The sequence below is a fragment of the Suncus etruscus genome, chromosome X (genome assembly GCF_024139225.1).
Source record: "Suncus etruscus isolate mSunEtr1 chromosome X, mSunEtr1.pri.cur, whole genome shotgun sequence".
NCBI classification, from domain to species: Eukaryota; Metazoa; Chordata; class Mammalia; order Eulipotyphla; family Soricidae; genus Suncus; species Suncus etruscus.
In genome coordinates, this window is record NC_064868.1 from 118,714,542 (window position 1) to 118,734,959 (window position 20,418).

At 37.9% G+C, this 20,418-nt stretch overlaps 1 protein-coding gene across 1 annotated transcript in view; it reads right to left on the reverse strand.

The window, feature by feature from the left end:
- Positions 1–8,361: 8,361 nt before the first annotated feature.
- Positions 8,362–20,418, reverse strand: part of IL13RA1 (interleukin 13 receptor subunit alpha 1) — a 100,306-nt gene continuing 88,249 nt past the window's right edge. Inside the window, exon 11 of the mRNA XM_049767657.1 lies at positions 8,362–9,024. Coding sequence (XP_049623614.1) covers positions 8,932–9,024 — 93 coding nt within the window. The 3' untranslated portion in view covers positions 8,362–8,931. The remainder of the gene's footprint in view (positions 9,025–20,418) is intronic.

Sequence of the window (20,418 nt, forward strand, 5' to 3'; positions counted from 1 at the left end):
TCTCTACAAGGCTTCTTCCTCCTCACATCAGCAAAAGCTTTGAATCTTTTCTGTGCTCTGGGCAATTTTTTTAGTACCAGGGATCAAATTTAGGGCTTAGCCAATAAGCCCATAAAGAGTGAGAACTCTTTTCAATGCTTTATATTTCTCCTCACCTGCTCCCAGCCAGAGACATTTGTGTACTGCTATTAAGGCTTAGAAATTATTGATTACATAAATGTAGAGTCTGAAAAATAAAAAATCTAATTTTTGTTTATGGCCCCCAAATATACATACAGACACATACACACTCTATAAAAAGCTAACTTTGCTGGGTCAAAAAAGATAGGACTACCACTAAAGCATTTGCCTTGAATGCAATAAACCTAGGTTTTTTTCCCCCTGACATTATATATGTTCCCCTGAGCCATGCTAGGAGTGATCACTAAGCACTGGTCCAGGAACAAACCCTGAGAACAGTTGAGTGTGGGCATCCTCCTCCTCAAAAGCCCTATAAACAAAAAAAAGGCTCACTTTTCAAAAAAAATTATTTAAGCCCCCATTCTTTCAGAGCTGAGATGTTTTAATAGTTTGGGCATATTTTTTGTATGCTACAAGGCTGGATTCAAACCCTAGTACAAACAGTCCTTCAAGCTCCACTAGAAGCAACCTTTGTGTATCACTGAGTGTGGTCCTCAAACAAAACAAACCAAATCAGTCTTCCAGTTGAGAAACAATATAATAATTTGAACTAAGCCATTTCTTCTTTGCAACTTTAGAACAAATACAACACAGACTGCTTTAAAGTCAGGCTGACCTGAGTCAAAATTCTGTCTCATTGACTTAGTGATATTTCAAACATAACTCTATCAGTTTGTTTCTTTATACATCTTTAAAGTGAAAAATAAAAATGCAACTCTCTCTTGGGAATTGCATGGGATAGTGACGTAATACACATAACTTGGCCTAAGTTAGCTTCAAGAATTATGACTTCTCATTCATATAATGACCTATCTAATAAATAAGAAAAATGAGTAGTAAAATATTTTCCTGTTGCTAATGGTAAACTCAAAGTTTGAGCATTAAGAAATACAGTTAACTGCCAAAAAATCCTGACAAAATTTCTTCTACAAATTGATGTCAAAACAAAATCTAACACTTACTAAAGGACATAGTTAAAAGAACTGAAATCTGTCTAGTCAATGTAAAACCCCAAATTTGAGCCTTGGCATTGTTTGAATCCCAATCACCACTGGATATAGCTCTGGTGGCCAATGGCACCAATGCATCTGATCAGTGAATCATCTAGCACAGTTGTCAGAGTATTTCAGGGGGTTCTCCTGAGCACTGATTATAAGACAACCCCCCAAATAGCTAGGATATCCAAATCTCAGTAAAGTTCTTCCTTGTTTAAACTCATGACAGATCAAGATTTGTCAGTACTTTTCGGTTTTTTCTTGCTGATTTTTCTTTTCTTTTTTTTTTAATTTCTTTATTTAATCACCATGGTTACAAGGTTATTCATAATAAAGCTGGTTATTTAACAGGCACAAAATTGATCATGATTGAGTTTCAGTCATACAATTTACAGAACATTTCACCAGTGTACATCTTCCAATATGAATGTCTCCAGTTCCCCTTCTACCTTCCCCCACTGCCTCTGCTGCAGACATTTTTCTTCTCTTTCTTCCTTTTAAATCCTTTTAGAAACTGTGATTACAATTATGTTTGTAATCATAGTGTTTAAATAAAGAAATTATAAAAAATAAGATATTCAAGATTGGCCTACCCTCCAGAACTCAAAAAACTGTGATTTATAATATTGTTATTGAAAGGGTAGCATACCTATTTCTTCATATCATTTCAGCACTCAGTTGTTGTCCAGTGTGATCATTTCCAACTATCATTGTCATAGCGGGCCATTGTATCCCTAATTGCACTCCCCACTATTTTTGGCAAGCTTTCTACCATAGACTGGTCCCCCTAGCCCTTGTCTCTATTATCTCTCTATGCTGTTAACATACTATCTTATTTTTTATATCCCACATATAAGTGTGACCATTATATGTCTACCCCTTTTCCTCTGACTCATTTTGCTCAGTATAATACTCTCCAAATCCATCCAGGTATCAGCAAATTTCATGACTTCATTTTTCCTAACACTATGTAGTATTCCATTGTGTGTGGCTACTTCTTTATCCATTCATCTGTTCTCTGGCACTTGGGTTGCTTCCAGATTCTGGCTATTTTGAATAGTGCTGCCATCAACTTGGAATGCAGAGGGCTTTTCTACATTGTGTTTTGGGCTCGTAGGGTATATTCCTAAAAGTGGTATTGCTGGATTATATGGAAGCTCACTTTTTAGGTTTTTATTTTATGAATATTCACATTATTTTCAAAAACACTGGAATAGTCTACATTCCCAACAGCAGTGAATAAAAATCCTTCATCCTTATTATGTGCTAGCAGTGGTTTTTCTTGTTCTTTGTGAGGTGTGCCAGTCTTTGTGGTGTCACATGACATATCATTGTTTTGATTTGCACCTCCTTGATTAATTTATGATGTGGAACATTTTTTCACTTGTTGTTTGGTAATCTGTATATAATATCGAAGAAAATATTGGTTCATTTATTCTTCCCATTTTTTGATGTGGTTAGATGTTTTTAATCTTGCTAGACACTGATTTATATAGCTTAGATATTAACTTCTTATAAAATGGTATAGGGTTAATTTCTTATCAAATGTGTATAGGGTTAATAGTTTCTCCCATTTCTTGGGCAGTCTTGATATCACAAACAACATTTCCTTTGAGGCTTCTTAGTTTTATGTAGTCCCATTTGTTTATCTGTTTCTACCTGCTTGGCCATCTGTGTTTCCTCTTTGAAGATGCCTTTAGCTTCAATGTCACAGAGTGTTCTGCCTAATTTTCCTCTATATACCTTATGGTTTCAGGTCTAATGTCAAGATCTTTGGTCCATTTTGATTTGACTTTTTGCATGACATTAGAAAATGCCCTAGTTCACCTTTTTACATGTAGTGACGAATTTTCCAAACACCACTTGTTGAAGAGGCTTTCCTTGCTCTACTTCATATTTCTTGCCATTTTATCAAATAGGAATTACTCATATCTCCGAGCTTAATTCTCAGAATATTCAAGTCTATTATATTGATCTGAAGATCTGTCTTTATTCTAGTACCATGCTGTTATAATGACTACTGCTTTATAGTACTGTTTGAAGTTGGTGAAATTGATGCCTCCCATCTTTTTCCCCAAAGTTTGCTTTAGCTATTTAAAGAGGGTTATAGTTCCATATAAATTTCAGGAGTATTTGATCTGTTTCTTTGAAAATTTTCATGGGTATCCTTATAGGGATTGCTTTAACTTTATAAAATGCTTTGGGAAGTATTGCCATTATTATTATTGCAATCCTCACAAGGATTCTCCCATGAGCAGTGAATGTTTTTTCATTGCCACGTGTCCTCTTTTATTTCTTGAAGCAAAATTTTTTATTTTTCTTTGTATAGATCTTTAACATCTTTATATGACTTCAAGGTACTTGATTTTATGAGGCACAATGGTGTATGGAATAGATTTTTTCATTTCTCTTCTCTTTCATTTTTTGTGCATAGCAAAGTAAATTTTGGGGTTTTAATTTTGCAGCCTCACACTTAACTATACAGACCTGTAGTAGTTTCTAGAAACATTTTGATAGCCTTTACGACTTTCTAAATATAGTATCATGTCACCTGCAAACATTGTGACCTTGGCTTCTTCCTTTCCTATGTGGACATCCTTGTTATTTTTTAATTAATTGCTGTGACAGGTAATTCCACTACAATATTGAATAGAAGTGGTGAGTGTGGGCAACCTTTCTTGTGCCAGATTTTGGGGAAAGGCTTTTAATTTTTCCTCATTATGTATATGTTGCCATGGGCTTGTGATAAATGACTTTGACTAAACTGATGATCATCCTTGAATTCTCATCTTGTTGAGAGTCTTTAACATGAATGGGTGCTGGACCTTGTCAAACACTTGCTTCTGCATCTATTTCTATGATCAGATGATTTTTTGTGTATGTGTTTGGGCCACACCCGGTTATGCTCAGGTGTTACTCCTGGTTATGTGCTCAGAAATCACTCCTGGCTCGGAGATCATATGGGACACTGGGGATCGAACCTGGGTCCATCTTGGATCAACCACGTGCAAGGCAAACACCCTACTACTGTGTTATAACTCTGGCCCCAATGATCAAATGATTTTATATTGTCTTTTACTGATATGGTGTATATTATTTGACTTATCCTACTTGGTCATGGTATATGACCTTGATGAAATGTTGGATTCTATTTGCTAATATTTTGTTGATCTGTTCAAGGATATCAGCCTGTAATACTGTGTGTGTGTCACTGTCTGCTTTGGGTATCAGGGTCCTGATAGAAACTGTTTTGGAGTGTTTCTATTTCTTCAATTTCCTGGAAATGCCTGAAAAGGACTGGTTGTGAGTTCTCTTTAAAGGTTTGAAAGAATTGACTCATGAAATCATCTGTCCCTGGGCTTTTGTTTAGGAAGCCTTTTGATTACCATTTAAATTTCCCCAATAAAATAGATCTGTTCATGTATTCCAGATTTTCTTGGTTCAAATTTGAGAGTTTATAGAAATCCAAGCATTTTCTTTTCATTTTTTTCCAGATTCTCTTGTTCTGTGGCACACAGATTCTCAAATTAATCTGATAACCTTTTGAATTTCTGTAGTACTTGTAGTGACATCCTCCCTTTCATTTCTGATTAGATTTATTAAGTTTCTCTCTCTTTGGGAGTCTTACTAATGGTTTATTGATTTTTTCAAAGATTTAAGTTTTGCTTTAGCTGATCTTTTGGATTGTTTTCTTGGGTGTCCAATTCATTAATTCCTACTCTAAGTTTTATTATTTGCTTCCACTTGCCTGATTTGGGCTCATTTTGTTGGCCATTTTCCAATTTCTTGAGTTGTGCCATTGTTATTTAGATAGGCCCTTTCTTCTTTCCAGATGAATATTTGCAAATCTATAAATTTACCTCTTAATACTACTTTTTCTGTGTCCCACAATTATGATAGTTCAAGTCCTTATTCACTTTTGTTTCCAGGAATCTTTTGGTTTTTGGGGCCACACCAAAAGCGCTCAGGGGTTACTTCTGGCTCTGCACTCAGAAATTGCCCCTGTGAGGCTCGGCGGACCATATGGGATGCTGGGAATCAAACCACTGTCCATCCTGGGTAGGCCGCGTGCAAGGCAAAAGCCCTACCACTGTGCTCTCTCTCTCTCTCTGGCCCCTGTATTCAGGAATCTTTTGATTTCTTCTCTGACCCTCTGGTTGTTGAGTAGTTATCTGTTTACTTCCCAAGAGTTAGTTATTTCTCCATTTCCTATTGTAATTCACTTTTTTTCCCAGTGTATTATGGTCTGAGAAAATAGTTGGTACAATTTATATCCTTTTAATTTTATGAAGATTATGTTCTGTGTCCCAGCATGTGGTCTATCTTGGAGAATGTCCCATGTGCATTGAGTGCATGAAAGCTAAATATATACACTAAGACTTTATTTCATTTCGTCCTTCAAAGTCTTGTTAAGTTTTAGCCTGTTCAATCTATCAATACCACAAGTACTTTGTGATCTAATGATTAGAATTTTAAAGAAAAACAGTCTCTGAAACAAATGCACTTGTTCCCTTGTTTTACTCTAAAATGACTAAAATGCAAGGAGCATAATACGCATACATGAGAGCATAAAGTTGTATTTGTAAAAATGCAGGTCCTCATGAATTCAAGAAAAAGAGCAAAATATTCTGGAAAGTACATATGTTGAGATCATTATGGTTCCTTTCTCTCTGAGATGAAGTTTCGGTGTTTGTGGCTACAGAAAATCTTGCATAAAAATTCAATATATTGTAAGTCATGATGCCTAAAATATTTAAAATTAAGATTAAAACTCCATGGCACGCAGAAAGCATTATGTAACAAGAAATTGGCAAATTTTGGTGTGATCATAAAGTATCACTAGAACATAGTCTGCTTATTCTTTTTAAAAAATTCAATACAGAAAAGGAATTTGTATTCCTATATTCATTGAAGCACTATTCACAATAACCAGTATCTGGAAGCAAATCATGTGCACAACACAGATGAATGAAGAAAACTGCCTTAGTTTCCGATCTAATCGGAAAATGTGATTAAATATAACTTAGAGGTCTTACCACATGATAGCATTCCTAACTAAATTATTCTCTCAGCTTAATATGAGAAAGTCTCGATTCTCTTTTCTGTCATTATTATTACCACAGTTTATCAAATGTTTATGATCCTTTAGGTGTTGCACATAAAAGTGTACTAAAATTAGGCTAAGTGGGTGCCCTGATCAGAAAACAAGTATATTAAGCACAACCAGAAATTTATGATTAAAAAGACTAAGATAAATTAGCTATTTTGGAATGTTTTCTCAATATTTATTCTTTTAGCTCCAACTTTCCCTGCCACCATGACTCATAACACTTTGCACCAAAAAAGACCAAATAAAAATACTTGGTTGACATACAAAAGATAATTCGTATTTATTTTATTCAAGCTTTCCTATAAGAAGTTAAACAAAATTATTCCTAGTTGAAGACATTGCCATAAAGATTTTTAACATTGTTTCATGGATCCCTTCAGTACCCCGATGTGTCTCTAAATAAAAAATAAGCACAGCCATCTTGGCAGTGGGTTTACTGAGTTACCTGTAGAAAAAAAATCCATATTAAGAAAAAATAGTAAATAAACCTACTGGTATCTTACAGATGAAGAAGCATCTTGCTGATGTACTAAAATCTTCAAGCTCTCCCAAAACTTGTAGATTATTTTCAGTGATTATAAAGCAGATAGAGAAACTCCCATGATTCAATGTTTCCTTTATTCCTCAATAATGTCATCGCGAAAAGAAGGTGACAGAGCTAGACAAATAGTACAGGGGCTAAGGCACTTTCTTTGCATACCACAGACAAGCCTAGTTCTATCCTTGGCACTGTATATAGTGCTGTACATAATGCATATAGTGCATTGCCAGGGGTCAGACCTGATCACAGATCCAGGTATCAGACCAGGGGTGTTTCCTGAGTACAGTGTCAAATGCTAAATATATTGAATAACCATAAAAGTGACTAGGATGAGGAAATGAAAATGAATTTTAATTCATTTCCAAAATTAAAAAGACCTGGCTAGGAAGCAATCTCATGCCTACATGAGATTTTCTCAAGAACTGTATAACAGAGCACATCATCCATTATGGTTATTTGTGGGCTCAAGAGAGGCACCTTTAATATTTAATATCATCATACTATCCCTTATAAGCTCTCTATCCCCCAAATTTCTCAGGAAAGCCCAGGCCTGGTGCTCCTTCACTATGGTACAAGGATATTGCCACTCTTGCCCCGAATCTGAGGCAATCAGAAGTCTCTGATCCCCTGTGCACTAAGAGAAAGAATTGTACTAAAGCATCACTTTATTAATATATAAGTGGGTGAATGTTGGGAGAACACATAAGGTTCCCATGTTCCCATGGGTAATCTGAATATGAGGGGAAAAAGGAAGTTGGGAAGTATTTGTTATTTTCACACTTCCTTAAATTTGGAGGAAGTACCAGGAGTAGAATCTACATGTATCTATATGGACATGTAAGATGAGCAATAAAGAAACACTCATATAGGTTAAAAGAAGTAAAAATAGAAGTGGCACTTTGAATGCCAGCCATCAATGAAAGACAAAACTACTTTATCCCCACTGATAGAATAAGGAAAACAGGGCTAGGCTCGGGCACAATTTTTGCAAGCAAAGAAATATTATAACTGAATATAACACTTTCTGTTTGGAAAGTGCAGGACAACGTCTGTAATGCTTAAAACTTCAAGTCAATGCAGGCACACAGAAGTGACAAACTATTCAAGCACTATGGAGTCTCAAACTTCTTGCTCTTTACTGAGGCAAATGTGACACTGCTCCTCTAGCTATTTTGAGCATATTTCTATTCAAATTTCAAATGACCAATTAAAGACAGTAAAAAGAGTGTGGGGAAAACTGGTGTGAATATTGGGAAGATAAAAGATGAAAAAAATGATTGTTGGAGATTATACAAGAATTGAGGGGTTCCAATTAGATTCCTACCTCAGAGTTGAGGGTCTAGCCCAATCTGGATATCTAATAAACACTTGATTTCAGTAGCAGAGGCTCAATGAAAAATTAGTTGGAGAGGTCACATGATTCAGACTCTTAATACCCAATAATCCATTTTTCCATTACTGCCCTTTAAAGTCTTTCTTGGCTTTGCAAGATTTTGCTTGTCAATAGGCTGCCCCTCCTTTTCCATAGTTACCATGGGGGCCAGTACTAAAGCCTTTCAAAGCAGTAAAATTGCTGCTGATGGACATGATGATTCCGAACTATTCAGTTTTGTCTAATAGCCTAAAATACTCAACAGGATGACACACAACAGATCATTTAGTTAGTCCCTCTTTTGTTGGTTAGAAATTTTCTGGAATTCAAGTCTGGCATTAACCTTTGCACTCAAAATGAGTTCCTCCACAAATACATTTTTTGTTAGTATTGTTTGACACAAAGACTACAAAACAAGCACAAAGCCCTCAGGATGTTGTCACAATTCTTGATGAGATTAATTTTACTGCAACCTCACTTTTTGCTGTACTCCCTAGTTATATGCTATTACAAAGAATGCCTGCTTTTCTAATTCAGCAAGAATGGCTTCGTCCTCTCTTCCAAAAAGCCCATTATATTTCCTTTTGCCCACTCAACATAAAGACCTGACTCTAAAGAGCTGCCTGTTTTTAAAAGGTCCAGTAGTTTCCATTTCCAAGTTCCCAAATAACAGATGAAGAATGGGATAAATCTTCACAAGGTCACATTTGAAGGTTCAAATAAATTAGGCCCATCACTGAGAAGCTCTCTTCAGGTTTTCTATCAGCACTACTTCATCAGTTTCTTCTTTCATCTGTTTCTCATAGATGTCATATTTCTTCCAGTGCTGAAAGGAGGAAAAAAGCAAACAAAATGACTTTTCTAAACAAAGATATTTCTCGGAGTACTCATTATCAATGGTGTTTATGTTTAGGTTACTTGTGATTGCCTGTTGCTGTTATTTATTTTTTTATTGTTTGGTGGTTGATATCTAGGAGCACTCATGGCTTTCTCCTGGCTCTGCACTCAGGAATCACTCCTGTGTTGCTTGGGGAACTTTCCAGGGTGCTGAGGATTGAACCTTTGTCAGCTGTGTGCAAGGCAAACGTCCTACTGACTATTCTATCTCCCAAGTCCTATACCTATTTTGTTTTTTACCATGGATTTTTAATTTTTTAATATGTTTATTTAAGCACCATACAAGAATGTTTGTAGTAGGGTTTCAGTTTCACCAGTGCAACCTTCCCAACACCAATGCCCCCTATCTCTCTTCTCCCCCACCCCCTGCCTGTATTAGAGACAGGCACTCTATTTCTCTCACTCACTACCATTGTCATGATAGTTGTTTGTGTAGTTATTTCTCTAACTGGACTCATCACTCTTTGTGGTAAGCATCATATTTTGAATAGGTCCATCCAGCATGCATCTCTATTGTCTCTGGGTATTATTACCATACTATCTTTTATTTTTTCTAAATCCCACAGATAAGTGAGATTATTCTGTGCCTATTTCTTTCCCTTTGACTTATTTCACCCAGCATAATAGTTTCCAAGTCCAACTATGTATAAGAAAATTTCATGACTTCATTTTTTCCCTGATGGCTGCATAGTATTCCATTGTGTATATGTACCACAGATTCTTTAACCACTCATATTTTTTAACCAAAGATTTTCATCTAATTGAACAATGAAACACAATAGTCAGGCATTAACACACACGTTGTGAGGGGAAACACAGGATTAACACCTGTGTTTAAATACCTCAGAAAAGAAATAAATTTGAACATTCATAAAATTGGAAATAAAGTCTTTTTTGATGATATTTAAGGGTGGCATGCTTTTCTTCAACTTGCTCTATATTTATTTTCTTACCACTTAGATTTGACCATTGTCTGAGCTATAAAAAGCTCAAAACTAAACTAGTATCTAGGAGAACAGTAATAGATTAACTATTTCCCAGTCAGTGTAGTTCAGGCTTTGAAAAGCCAATTAGTAATAGCATCATGCAATATTATTTGTGAGAATAGGGAATTAAACACATGGTAAGTTCTTTCTGAATTCAAATTAAGTGTTTTTTATGATAAAACCCAATAATCTTGTTCTTCCATATTCCACTTAAAAAAGAGAAAAAGGTTGAAAAAGCTCAGGTCTTTTGTCTATAAATTAAACCTGTTAGACGTAAACCAGAGGTCAGCAGACCTCCCAGGGCTAAATCCACAAACTCAGCAGGCCACCTGGTTTTGTAAATAAAGGTTACTGGCATAGGGGCATGCCCATTCTTTTTCTTTATTATTTGAGGTTTTTTTTTTTTTCAATCAAAACACAGCTGAGTTGTTATGATAGAGACCAAATAGATATGACAGAAACTAAGATAAAAAAAACAGTAAAAATCTGGTCCTTTGCATAAGTAGCTTTCCAACCTCTAGACTAGATTACTTCTAAACTCTTGACATTTGGTGGCCCAATACACATAAGGGAGGAAACAGCAGAGAGGCATAAACAAGAAACAAGGACTGTTCAGAGGTCAGAACAACAGTATATTGGGTAGGGCTCTTGCCTTGCAAGACCAGATTTTTAATTCGTCTCCAGCAACATATATGGTTTGCTGAGCCCATAAGGGGTGATTCCTACGTGTAGATCTAGGAGTAATCCCGATCACTGAAATGTGTAGCCCAGAAACAAAAAATAATCACTATTCAGTTATTTTGGTCTGTATAGCTAGAGTTGGACTGAACATCTAATCTTCAGTAGGTCTGGGGGTTTCTCTCAAGAGGTGCTTGTGTGTTTCAAGCCACTCTTGGCAATACAGGACCTGTTGCAGCTTAGATCCAGCAATTCTTAGGGCCACCACATATAGCCTGGACATACTTGGGGGAAGTAGTACCATAAACAGAACCTGGAGGTTCTGCATGTGAGTCTTTGCATGCACTCAGCCCTTTGAGCCATACCCCAAACCCTGGGCATCCACTCTTAGAATGGAGGTATAAGAGTTGTGAAACAAAGAAAAAGATACTGTTTAAGTACTGGAAATAATTTAGAAAATAAATCGTTTTTGTGTGGTTTTTGGCTTTACCTGGGGGTGCACAGGGCTTTATCCTAACTCTGTGCTCAGGAACCATAATTTTGGGAAACCATATGCAGTGCTGGGCATGAAAACTGGGCCGGTTGTATGCAAGGCAAGCATTTTATCCACTGTACTATCTCCCTGGTCCCTACATTAATTTAAATGATCATTTATCTTGATAACTTCCAGCAGTATGGCTAAAATTTAAAAATATACTGACAATTCCAAGTGCTTACTTATAATAATGCAAATTAACTCAATCTCTTATATGCTTTTGGTGGAAACATATAAAGCAAAACCAGTGTGAAAAGTAGTCTGGAAGTCTTTATCGATTGAAACAAACACTTCCCACATGACCCAGAAACTCTACTGACAGCTATTTACCCCAAAGGAATTAAAACATACAACAACACAAAGTCCTCTAGAAAAATGTTTAGAGCAGTTTTACTTATGAAAGCCCCAAACTGAAAACAAATATAATGTCTTTAAACATGTGAATGGTTAAGTATACCAGGGAATATTATCCATATCCTGGAATACTGCCCATCATAAAAATAAATTAACAACCGGTATACGTAACAAATGGAGAACTCTTTTTTGAAGAGGGACACCTCGATGAACTCAGGGTTTACTTCTGTCTCTATGCTCAGGAATAACTCCTAGCAGGGCTTAGGGTACATTATGTAGTGCTAGGAATAGAAGTAGGCGCAACTGTGTGAAGGTAAGTACTTATCCCAGTTTAGTCATCTCTCTGACCCCAAAGACGGATACCTACTAAATATATTCTTGGATAGAAGAGGCTACACAGGGTAGGGCACTTGTTTTGCATGCAGCCAATCTTGCATTTAGATTAAATCTCTGGCATCTCTTATAGTCCTCTAAGCCTACCAGGAGTTATTCTTGAGTAGAGAGCCAATAGTCACTCCAGAGCACCACCAGGTATTGCTAGAATATCTGGTGTTATTCTAAATGAAAAAAGCTGGACTCAAAAATCTATGTATTGTATTTATACTTTCTAATGACCGTAAAAAAATTTGGGGCAGAAAACAGAAAACAAATTAGTGCTTACAAAGGTATAGTATCAGTGCAGGAGGCTATCTGCAAAGCGACCTATGGGATAGGGGTGCAAATTCTCTCTCTCTCTCTGTCTCTCTGTCTCTCTGTCTCTCTCTCTGTCTCTCTCTGTCTCTCTCTCTCTCTCTCTCTCTCTCTTTCTCTCTTGGTTTTTGGGCCACACCCGGTGACACTTAGGGGTTGCTCTCAGAAATGGCTCCTGGCTTGGGGGACCATAGGGGACACAGGGGGATTGAACCGCAGTCTGTTCTAGGTTAGCGCGTAGCAAGGCAAACACCCTACCGCTTGTGCCACCGCTCCAGCTTTCTCTTTATTGAAGAAGTTGAGACAAAATCATATGCGGGCGCTAGAGAGATAGCACAAGGCGTAGGGCGTTTGCCTTGCATTGAGAAGGATGGTGGTTCGAATCCCAGCATCCCATATGGTCCCCCGAGCCTGCCTGGGGCAATTTCTGATCATAGAGCCAGGAGTAACCCCTGAGCGCTGCCGAGTGTGACCCTCCCCAAAATCATATGCGTTGCTAAAATCTTCTATCTGTACATTTGAAAAGAATAAACTTTATTGTATGTAAATTTACAAACCAGATATTTTCATGGAAATGCATATAGTTCTCTCTCTCTCTCTCTCTCTCTCTCTCTCTCTCTCTCTCTCTCTCTCTCTCTTTTATTTTGGTCACACCCCTGCAGCGCTCAGGGGTTACTCCTGGCTCCATGCTCAGAAATCGCTCCTGACAGACTCAGGGGACCATATGGGATGCTGGGATTCTAACCACCGTCCTTCTGCATACAAAGCAAAGGCCCTACCTCCATGCTATCTTTCCGGCCCCACACGAGTACTCAAGTTATATAATATTAAAATAATGGCTTACCCTGACAATTTGTTGCATTATTTGAGCAGTGATTAAACCCCGTGAGCATGAGTTTCCTAATTGTAATCAGGAACTAATATGTCCCCCCGGGGGAAGAGTAAATGAGATAATACAAGTAAAGTGTCAATAAATCTTATTTAGTTGTTAAAAATAAAATTAAATAGGGGTCAGTGAGGTGGCACTAGAGGTAAGGTGTCTGCCTTGCAAGCACTAGCCAAGGAAGGACCGCAGTTCAATCCCCTGGCGTCCCATATGGTCCCCCCAAGCCAGGGGCAATTTCTGAGCACTTAGCCAGGAGTAACCCCTGAGCATCAAACAGGTGTGCCCCCCCAAAAAAACCATTAAATTAAATAATGTCTTACACCATAAATGCCAATAAGACAACTAAGAATTTGAAATATATAAAAATAATATTAAACCCTACCTTACAGCCTATGCAGATAAATTTCCTATGAATTAAAGAATTAAGTGTCAAATATCAGACTAATATATGTACAGAAAAATTATTCTGAGCATCTATTATATAAATCTGAGGCATAAAATACATTCAAAACATAATAAAGACATGACTGCATAAGAAAATAAAATAAGGAAGTGAAGGGATAATGGATTTCAGGTGCTTGCTTTATACCCAGCTGATACTGGTTTGGTCCTCAGCCCTGCATGATCCCTCTGTCAGGAGTGATCCTTAAGCACAGACCTAGGAATATCCCCAACCACCTCCAGGTGTGGTATAAACCCCTACCAAGTCACTTTTGTACATCATTAGTCATCCTGTGTACAAAACTAGAGTACACACAGATGATAACTAAAGTTTTCATAACTATATTTTTGGGTTGTTTTTTTTTTGTTTTTGGTTTTGGGTCACACCCTGCAGCACACAGGGGTTACTCCTGGCTCTTCGCTCAGAAATCGCTCCTGGCAGATGCAGGGGACCATATGATATGCCGGGATTCGAACCACTATACTTCTGCATGCAAGGTAATCTGCCCTACCTCCATGCTATCTCTCCTGCCCGTCATAACTATATTTTTAAGTCTTTAAAAACATGAAGAAAATTATACACATTGCAAGGGAAAATGAACAATGAACAGAAGTTTCATAAAAAATTGATTCAGGCCAATACATTTATGAAAAATGTAAACTCTGCGGATCAGAAAGGTCATAGCAATTAAAAGGTTATAATAAAATCACTCACCTAGCTACTTTTTGAACAACTGCATCTGGCAGGAGACTTACCTACAAAGGTAACTAAAGATAAGGGATTCACAGTCCTGCTAGGAAGTCATGTGGCCCCAGGAGCTTTCTAAACATTTAAAGCCACTCCCAGGTGCTAGGAAAAGAGCTCGAAGGGTTCTGCATGCCAAAGACCCTAAGTATGATACCTGCTTGGCAATCTATGGTTCACCCCCAAAAAACCTATGCTACTAAAGAACATCCTATCACCATAGTAAAAAAAAGGGAAGAAAAAAAAGAAAAGAAAAATGAAAGCTTCTTTCCAGGATAATGTTGCTCTACTACGAGAAAGTGTTGAAGATAAAAAAAAAAACTCCACACTGGCTAGGATATGAACAAGAAAAACCAAGCAGAAATCCAAATAAAATTAGTCAAAGTATGGGGACAGAGTGATAGCACAGTGGTAGGGTGTTTATCTTGCAGGAGGCTGACCCAGGAATAATCTCGGTTCGATCCCCCAGCATTCCATATGGTCCCCCAAGTCAGGAGCAATTTCTGAGCACAGAGCCAGGAGTGACCCCTGAGCATCACTGAGTGTAGCCCCCCTTCCCTCCAAAAAATCAAGATAAGTACATAGATAGAACCAGGTCTTTTCAAAAGGGAATTCACCTTAATTTTGAAAATTCTCAAAATAATTGAAAATTGAACCCTATAACCAATATTGAACTATATTACAAAATGGGAAAGCGAGAGCCCAGTATTTATCAAACCTCAGTTTAATTCTTCAGACTAGCTGCAGAGATAGTTTATATCAAGCTGGGGTGCATGCTTTGCAGGTAAGAGGCCCAGGTTCTATTCACAGCACCCACTACCACTGAGCAATTCCTGGGACTTGGTTCCAATTTTTGTTGCTTTGGCTTCCTAAGCAGTGTTCAGGGAACTACTGGACCACTTCTGACAGTTCAATGTGAGATCTGAGAAGGAAGTGCCACTTTGTCCCTCTTGCAAGGGAAATCTGGGAGCACCATGGTAGTGCTTAAGGGCCTCCAAAGTCACACACAGAAATATTCAGGGGCTTACAGAACGAGGCAGTGCTTGGAGGGTCATGTAATGCCATGCCAACTTGTGCCTTAACCCCTGCACTATCCCCCACCCCAGTACTCTGTCAAAATTATACATGGATTTAATTTTATGCTTATCCCTAGACTTTTACATCAATGTCTTTCCAGTCATAGTCATGGTTTAAAGCTCTAAAATTTGTCCTGGGAAATTACATGGTAGTGGTAGCTCCTAGCAGAGATGAAAGTGATCCCAAGCACCTAGTTAGGAGTAGCCATTTTAGTATCACTGGGCATGGCCCCCAAACAATATGTATGTATATATATATATATATATATTAAAAATGAAACTGCTTAGAAACTTGGAGTCCAAGCTATAGTACAGGGGACAAAGCATTTACCTTGCATGTGATCAACCCAAGTTTGATCCCCAGTATCACATGTGGTTGTTTCCCTGAGCCCACCAGAAATGATCACTGAGTGATGAGCCAAGACTATCCCCAAATTATGGCCAGGTGCGCCCCCCCCCAAATCCCACAAAACCTCAAAGAAACTAATTTAATGTATAAGCAAGCATTAGAATAATATATTAACAGAATTAAATAAGTCACAAATATATGTCCTCAAAACATGTGAAAATGATCACCTAATATGTCATAACTAGCTCAAGTATAGTGCTATACAATATGGGGAAATGTGCATGCCAGGAAAATAAATAAAATTGAGACTTACTGTGCTCAGAAATGACTTGGGAAAAAATAGAAATGAAAGGAAATGATCATTTCAGAAATAATAGTTAACCTAAGAGGACAATAGGCAAACAGGCCAGATAGGGGACTGGAGAGATAGTGGTGGTGTTAAGGCACTTCTCTAGTATGTGGCTCACCCTTTTTCAAACCGTGGCACTGATACGGTGCTCTAAGCACTGTACTCAGTCCCTTGCATTGAACCTCCCACCTAAGTGGTCAATTGCTGCCCCCAGTAGCACCACATAAGTCCAGGAAACCCCTCAAAACCCAAAACTCCAGATATATATTTAGAGGAACAGAACTTGAAAAAGGAGAATAATCTCCAAATAATGAAGTTAGATAAATCTAGGGCCCGGAGAGTTCGCACAGCGGCGTTTGCCTTGCAAGCAGCCGATCCAGGACCAAAGAGGGTTGGTTCGAATCCCGGTGTCCCATATGGTCCCCCGTGCCTGCCAGGAGCTATTTCTGAGCAGACAGCCAGGAGTAACCCCTGAGCAACGCCGGGTGTGGCCCAAAAACAAAAAAAAAATCTATCCTGAAAGATGTAGCAAACATAAGAGACATGCAAGGAAAAAAAAGGGGGAACAAAGTCTATAAGGGAAGAAATCTTACTGAAATTAAAATAAGATCTGAAACTGGATTCTGGGGCTAGAGTAGTAGCAGAGCGGTAGGGCATTTGCCTTGCATGTGGCTGACCCAGGATGAATGCAGGTTGGATCCCTGGCATCCCATATGGTCCTCCGAGCCTGCCAGGAGCGATATCAGAGCACAGAGCCAGGAGTAACCTCTGAACTCTGCAGGGTGTGGTCCAAAATAAAAGAAACCTTCATTCTGAAGTGCACAACACATACCTGAAAAAATCAAACCAGACTGACCCACCACATTAAGATATTCTGCTAAAATGAAGGAAAGAAAAAGACCTTGCAACAACCAGCCCCCCCAAAAAAAAGCAAGTGTCACCATACAAAAAATAAAAATTATACTGCCAGCTAATGTTGACAACATTTTAGGCCAAGAGAAAATTGTGACATATTTAAAGACATTCAAAGAAAGAACATGTGTTACGAATTTTACATTGAGACATTACTTGTTAATGCAGAAATTGCCATCCATGTGTAAATTGGAGAAATGTAGATCCCATGTAATTTCCCACGACAAATTTTAGAGCTTTAAACCACGACTATGACTGGAAAGACATTGATGTAAAAGTCTAGGGATAAACCCAAAATTAAATCCATGTATAATTCTGAGTACTGGGGTGGGGGATAGTGCAGGGGTGAAGTCACAAGTTGGCATTACATGACCCTCAAAGCACTACCTTGTTCTGTAAGCCCCTGAATATTTTTGCATGTGACTTTGGAGGCCCTTAAGCACTGCCATGGTGCTCCGGAAGATCCCTCGCAACAGGGGCAAAGTAGCACTTCTTTCTAGATCTCACATTGAACTGTCAGAAGTGGTCCAGTAGTTCCCTGAACACTGCTTAGAAAGCCAAGACAAAAATTGGAACAAAATCCCAGCGATTGCTCAGTGGTAGAGTGCATGACATGTATATATGAAACCCCAGGTTCCATCCCTGACACCACCAAATGCATATGTGACACCTACTACTGCAATAAGTGTGAACCTCCAGCCCTGCCCTAACCAAAATTTAAGAAGATAAGACTATGACTCAAGAAGTTGGAATTTATCCTTTACATGGGAAAGCTCTGGGTTGAAGCTCTGGTATCACATGGCCCCTGAGCACAGATAGGAGTGAACATTATGCAGAGAGTAGTCCCTGAGCACTGCTGGAGGTGACTCCCATTCATAAATATAAATAAATATAATTAAAATGAATTAAAATGGAGAACAAATTGGGAGAACATATTGAAAACCTGTGCTTTTTAGTGATCACAAAAATTATTTTATATTGGGGCCGAGAGATAGCACAGCGGTAAGGCATTTGTCTTGCATGCAGCAGACCCAGGATGAATGGTGGTTCGAATCCTGGCATCTCATATGGTCTCCGAGCCTGCCAGGAGCAATTTCTGAGCACAGAGCCAGGAGTAACCTCTGAGTGCCGCCAGGTGTGACCCAAACACACACACACACACACACACATTATCTTATAACGTGTCAAAATTTCAGAAATATTTTAGTCTCACATAAATGCATTTATTTTAACTAAAAATAATCAAATATTTAATAAAATTTAAATATTTTAAATAAAGTTTTAAAATAGACATCTGGTGATGTGCATGGTGTATCTAACAGACATTAACACCTATACACATAAACTTGTATGATCTCAAAAAAAATTTTTTGAGAGGGGCCACACCTGGAAACATGCAGGGGTTACTCCTGGCTCTGTGCTCAGAAATCACTCCTCCCCTGGGGGATCATATGGGATGCCCTACCACCTGCACCTCTGCTCCAGCTTCCAAAATAAAATTTTTTAAATGCATTTAGAAAGACAGAAGAGATGATACATTGTTTAGGGTGCCTGTCTTTCACGCATCGCTAAACCAAGCACCACATCTAGTGTTCAATCTTCAACAGGAGTGATCCCTGATCTCAGAACTCAGAAGTCCTGAGTACTGCCAGGTGTGGCCCCCAAACCCAACCAAGCCAAACTAAAAACATATTTATAATACGACTGTTTAAAAATACATACTAGATTATCAGGATGCCTTGGTCCAGATTCTAGATGAAACATGTCTTAATCCAATTTCTGTCTATGTACTTGGAGTCTTACACATAATCCGTCTGGTGCTTTCTTTTCTTCAGCAATATAAAGGAGTTGATATTTTTAAACTATTTTTTAAATTTAAGAAGTTTGACTTACAAAGTTATTGATGGTTGAGTTTCAGGCATATAATATTCTGATACTAATCCCACCACCAATGTCAACTGGCCTCCACCAGAGTTCCCATGTTCCCAACCCTACCAGACACCAGAGTTCATTGCTTGATGCTTAGATCTCATGTTTTCAGTGTTGTTGAATCTGTGCTTTTTGTTTTGTTTTGTTTTGTTTTAGTCATTGTTAGAAGGTTTATGAGCTCTTTTTTCCTGTTTATATCTTATTTTGAATAATATTTTTATTTAAACACCTTGATTACAAACATGACTGTGGTTGGGTTTCAGTCATATAGATATACCAGTCTCCCACTTTATCAGTATATCCAAGGCCCATGACTATGTTCCCCCTTTATTCCCTTTATCATCTTAATTACTCCTTGATTTCTTTCCTTCTCTTCCCAAAGGATAGGGACTAACTAATGAGAGGAATGCTTAGAACAATGTCTGACATATGAAAAAGAGTCCAGTAAGAAGTAAATTGTTGCTAGCATTACATTTATCAATAAAAAGTATTTCTTTTTATAGCTGCTGTTCAAATAGCAATGTTGGTGACCTGTGAACTGTCAAATTATAGAGAATTTCTCTTCCACATTTGGTCATCTCTATTTCTCCCATTTCTACAATAAATATATAGTACATTTCAAAAAAACATATCTTTTATTGTTTTGGGGCCATACCCAGCAGCACTTATTCCTGGCTCTGTGATCAGAAATCATTCTTGGCAGGCTCAGATGGATGCTGGGGATCTAACTTGGGTCACCCATGTGCAAAGCAAGCACCCTATCCAACTCGCTGTACTATTGCTTCAGCTCCAGAAACATATCTTAATTTTTAAAATGGACTGTGAACATTACATTTTCATGGGTTTCTGATCCTAAGATTCAACGCTAAAATGTGATGGACAGGAAGAAAATCAATCTATTTTAATGCAGTAGCACTGCCACAGAAACAGCTTCCAGGAATATATTAATTATGGAAATTGCTTTTTTTCACTTTTAAATTATGGATAATTCTCATCTTCGTCATTCACCAGCCTTTAGTACTCACCTGGCCTTTTCCTGAATATGTCTAATAAATATGTCCATACAAGGAAAAGGGAACAAAAGCAAAATATGTAAAAATGGGAAGCCCACAAATTTACCCATCTGTAATTCAATTCTTACACTGTCAATTTTTATCAAAAGTAATCAACCACATAATGATGAGCAACAATGAAAAACGTCAAACATGAAAAAAATAGCAGAAGGCCAGCTCAAATGGTTTTTAGTTGTTCGTCACCTAATTTGTGAAATGGCTTGTTCTGCAGGCTTTTCTATTTTCAAGCTATAAACAAATTTTGCAACAGAATGGAACATCAAGTCTCAATTTAAGAGAGTTCTTTCAAGATTCAGCTCTCTCCCACAGCGAACTTACCA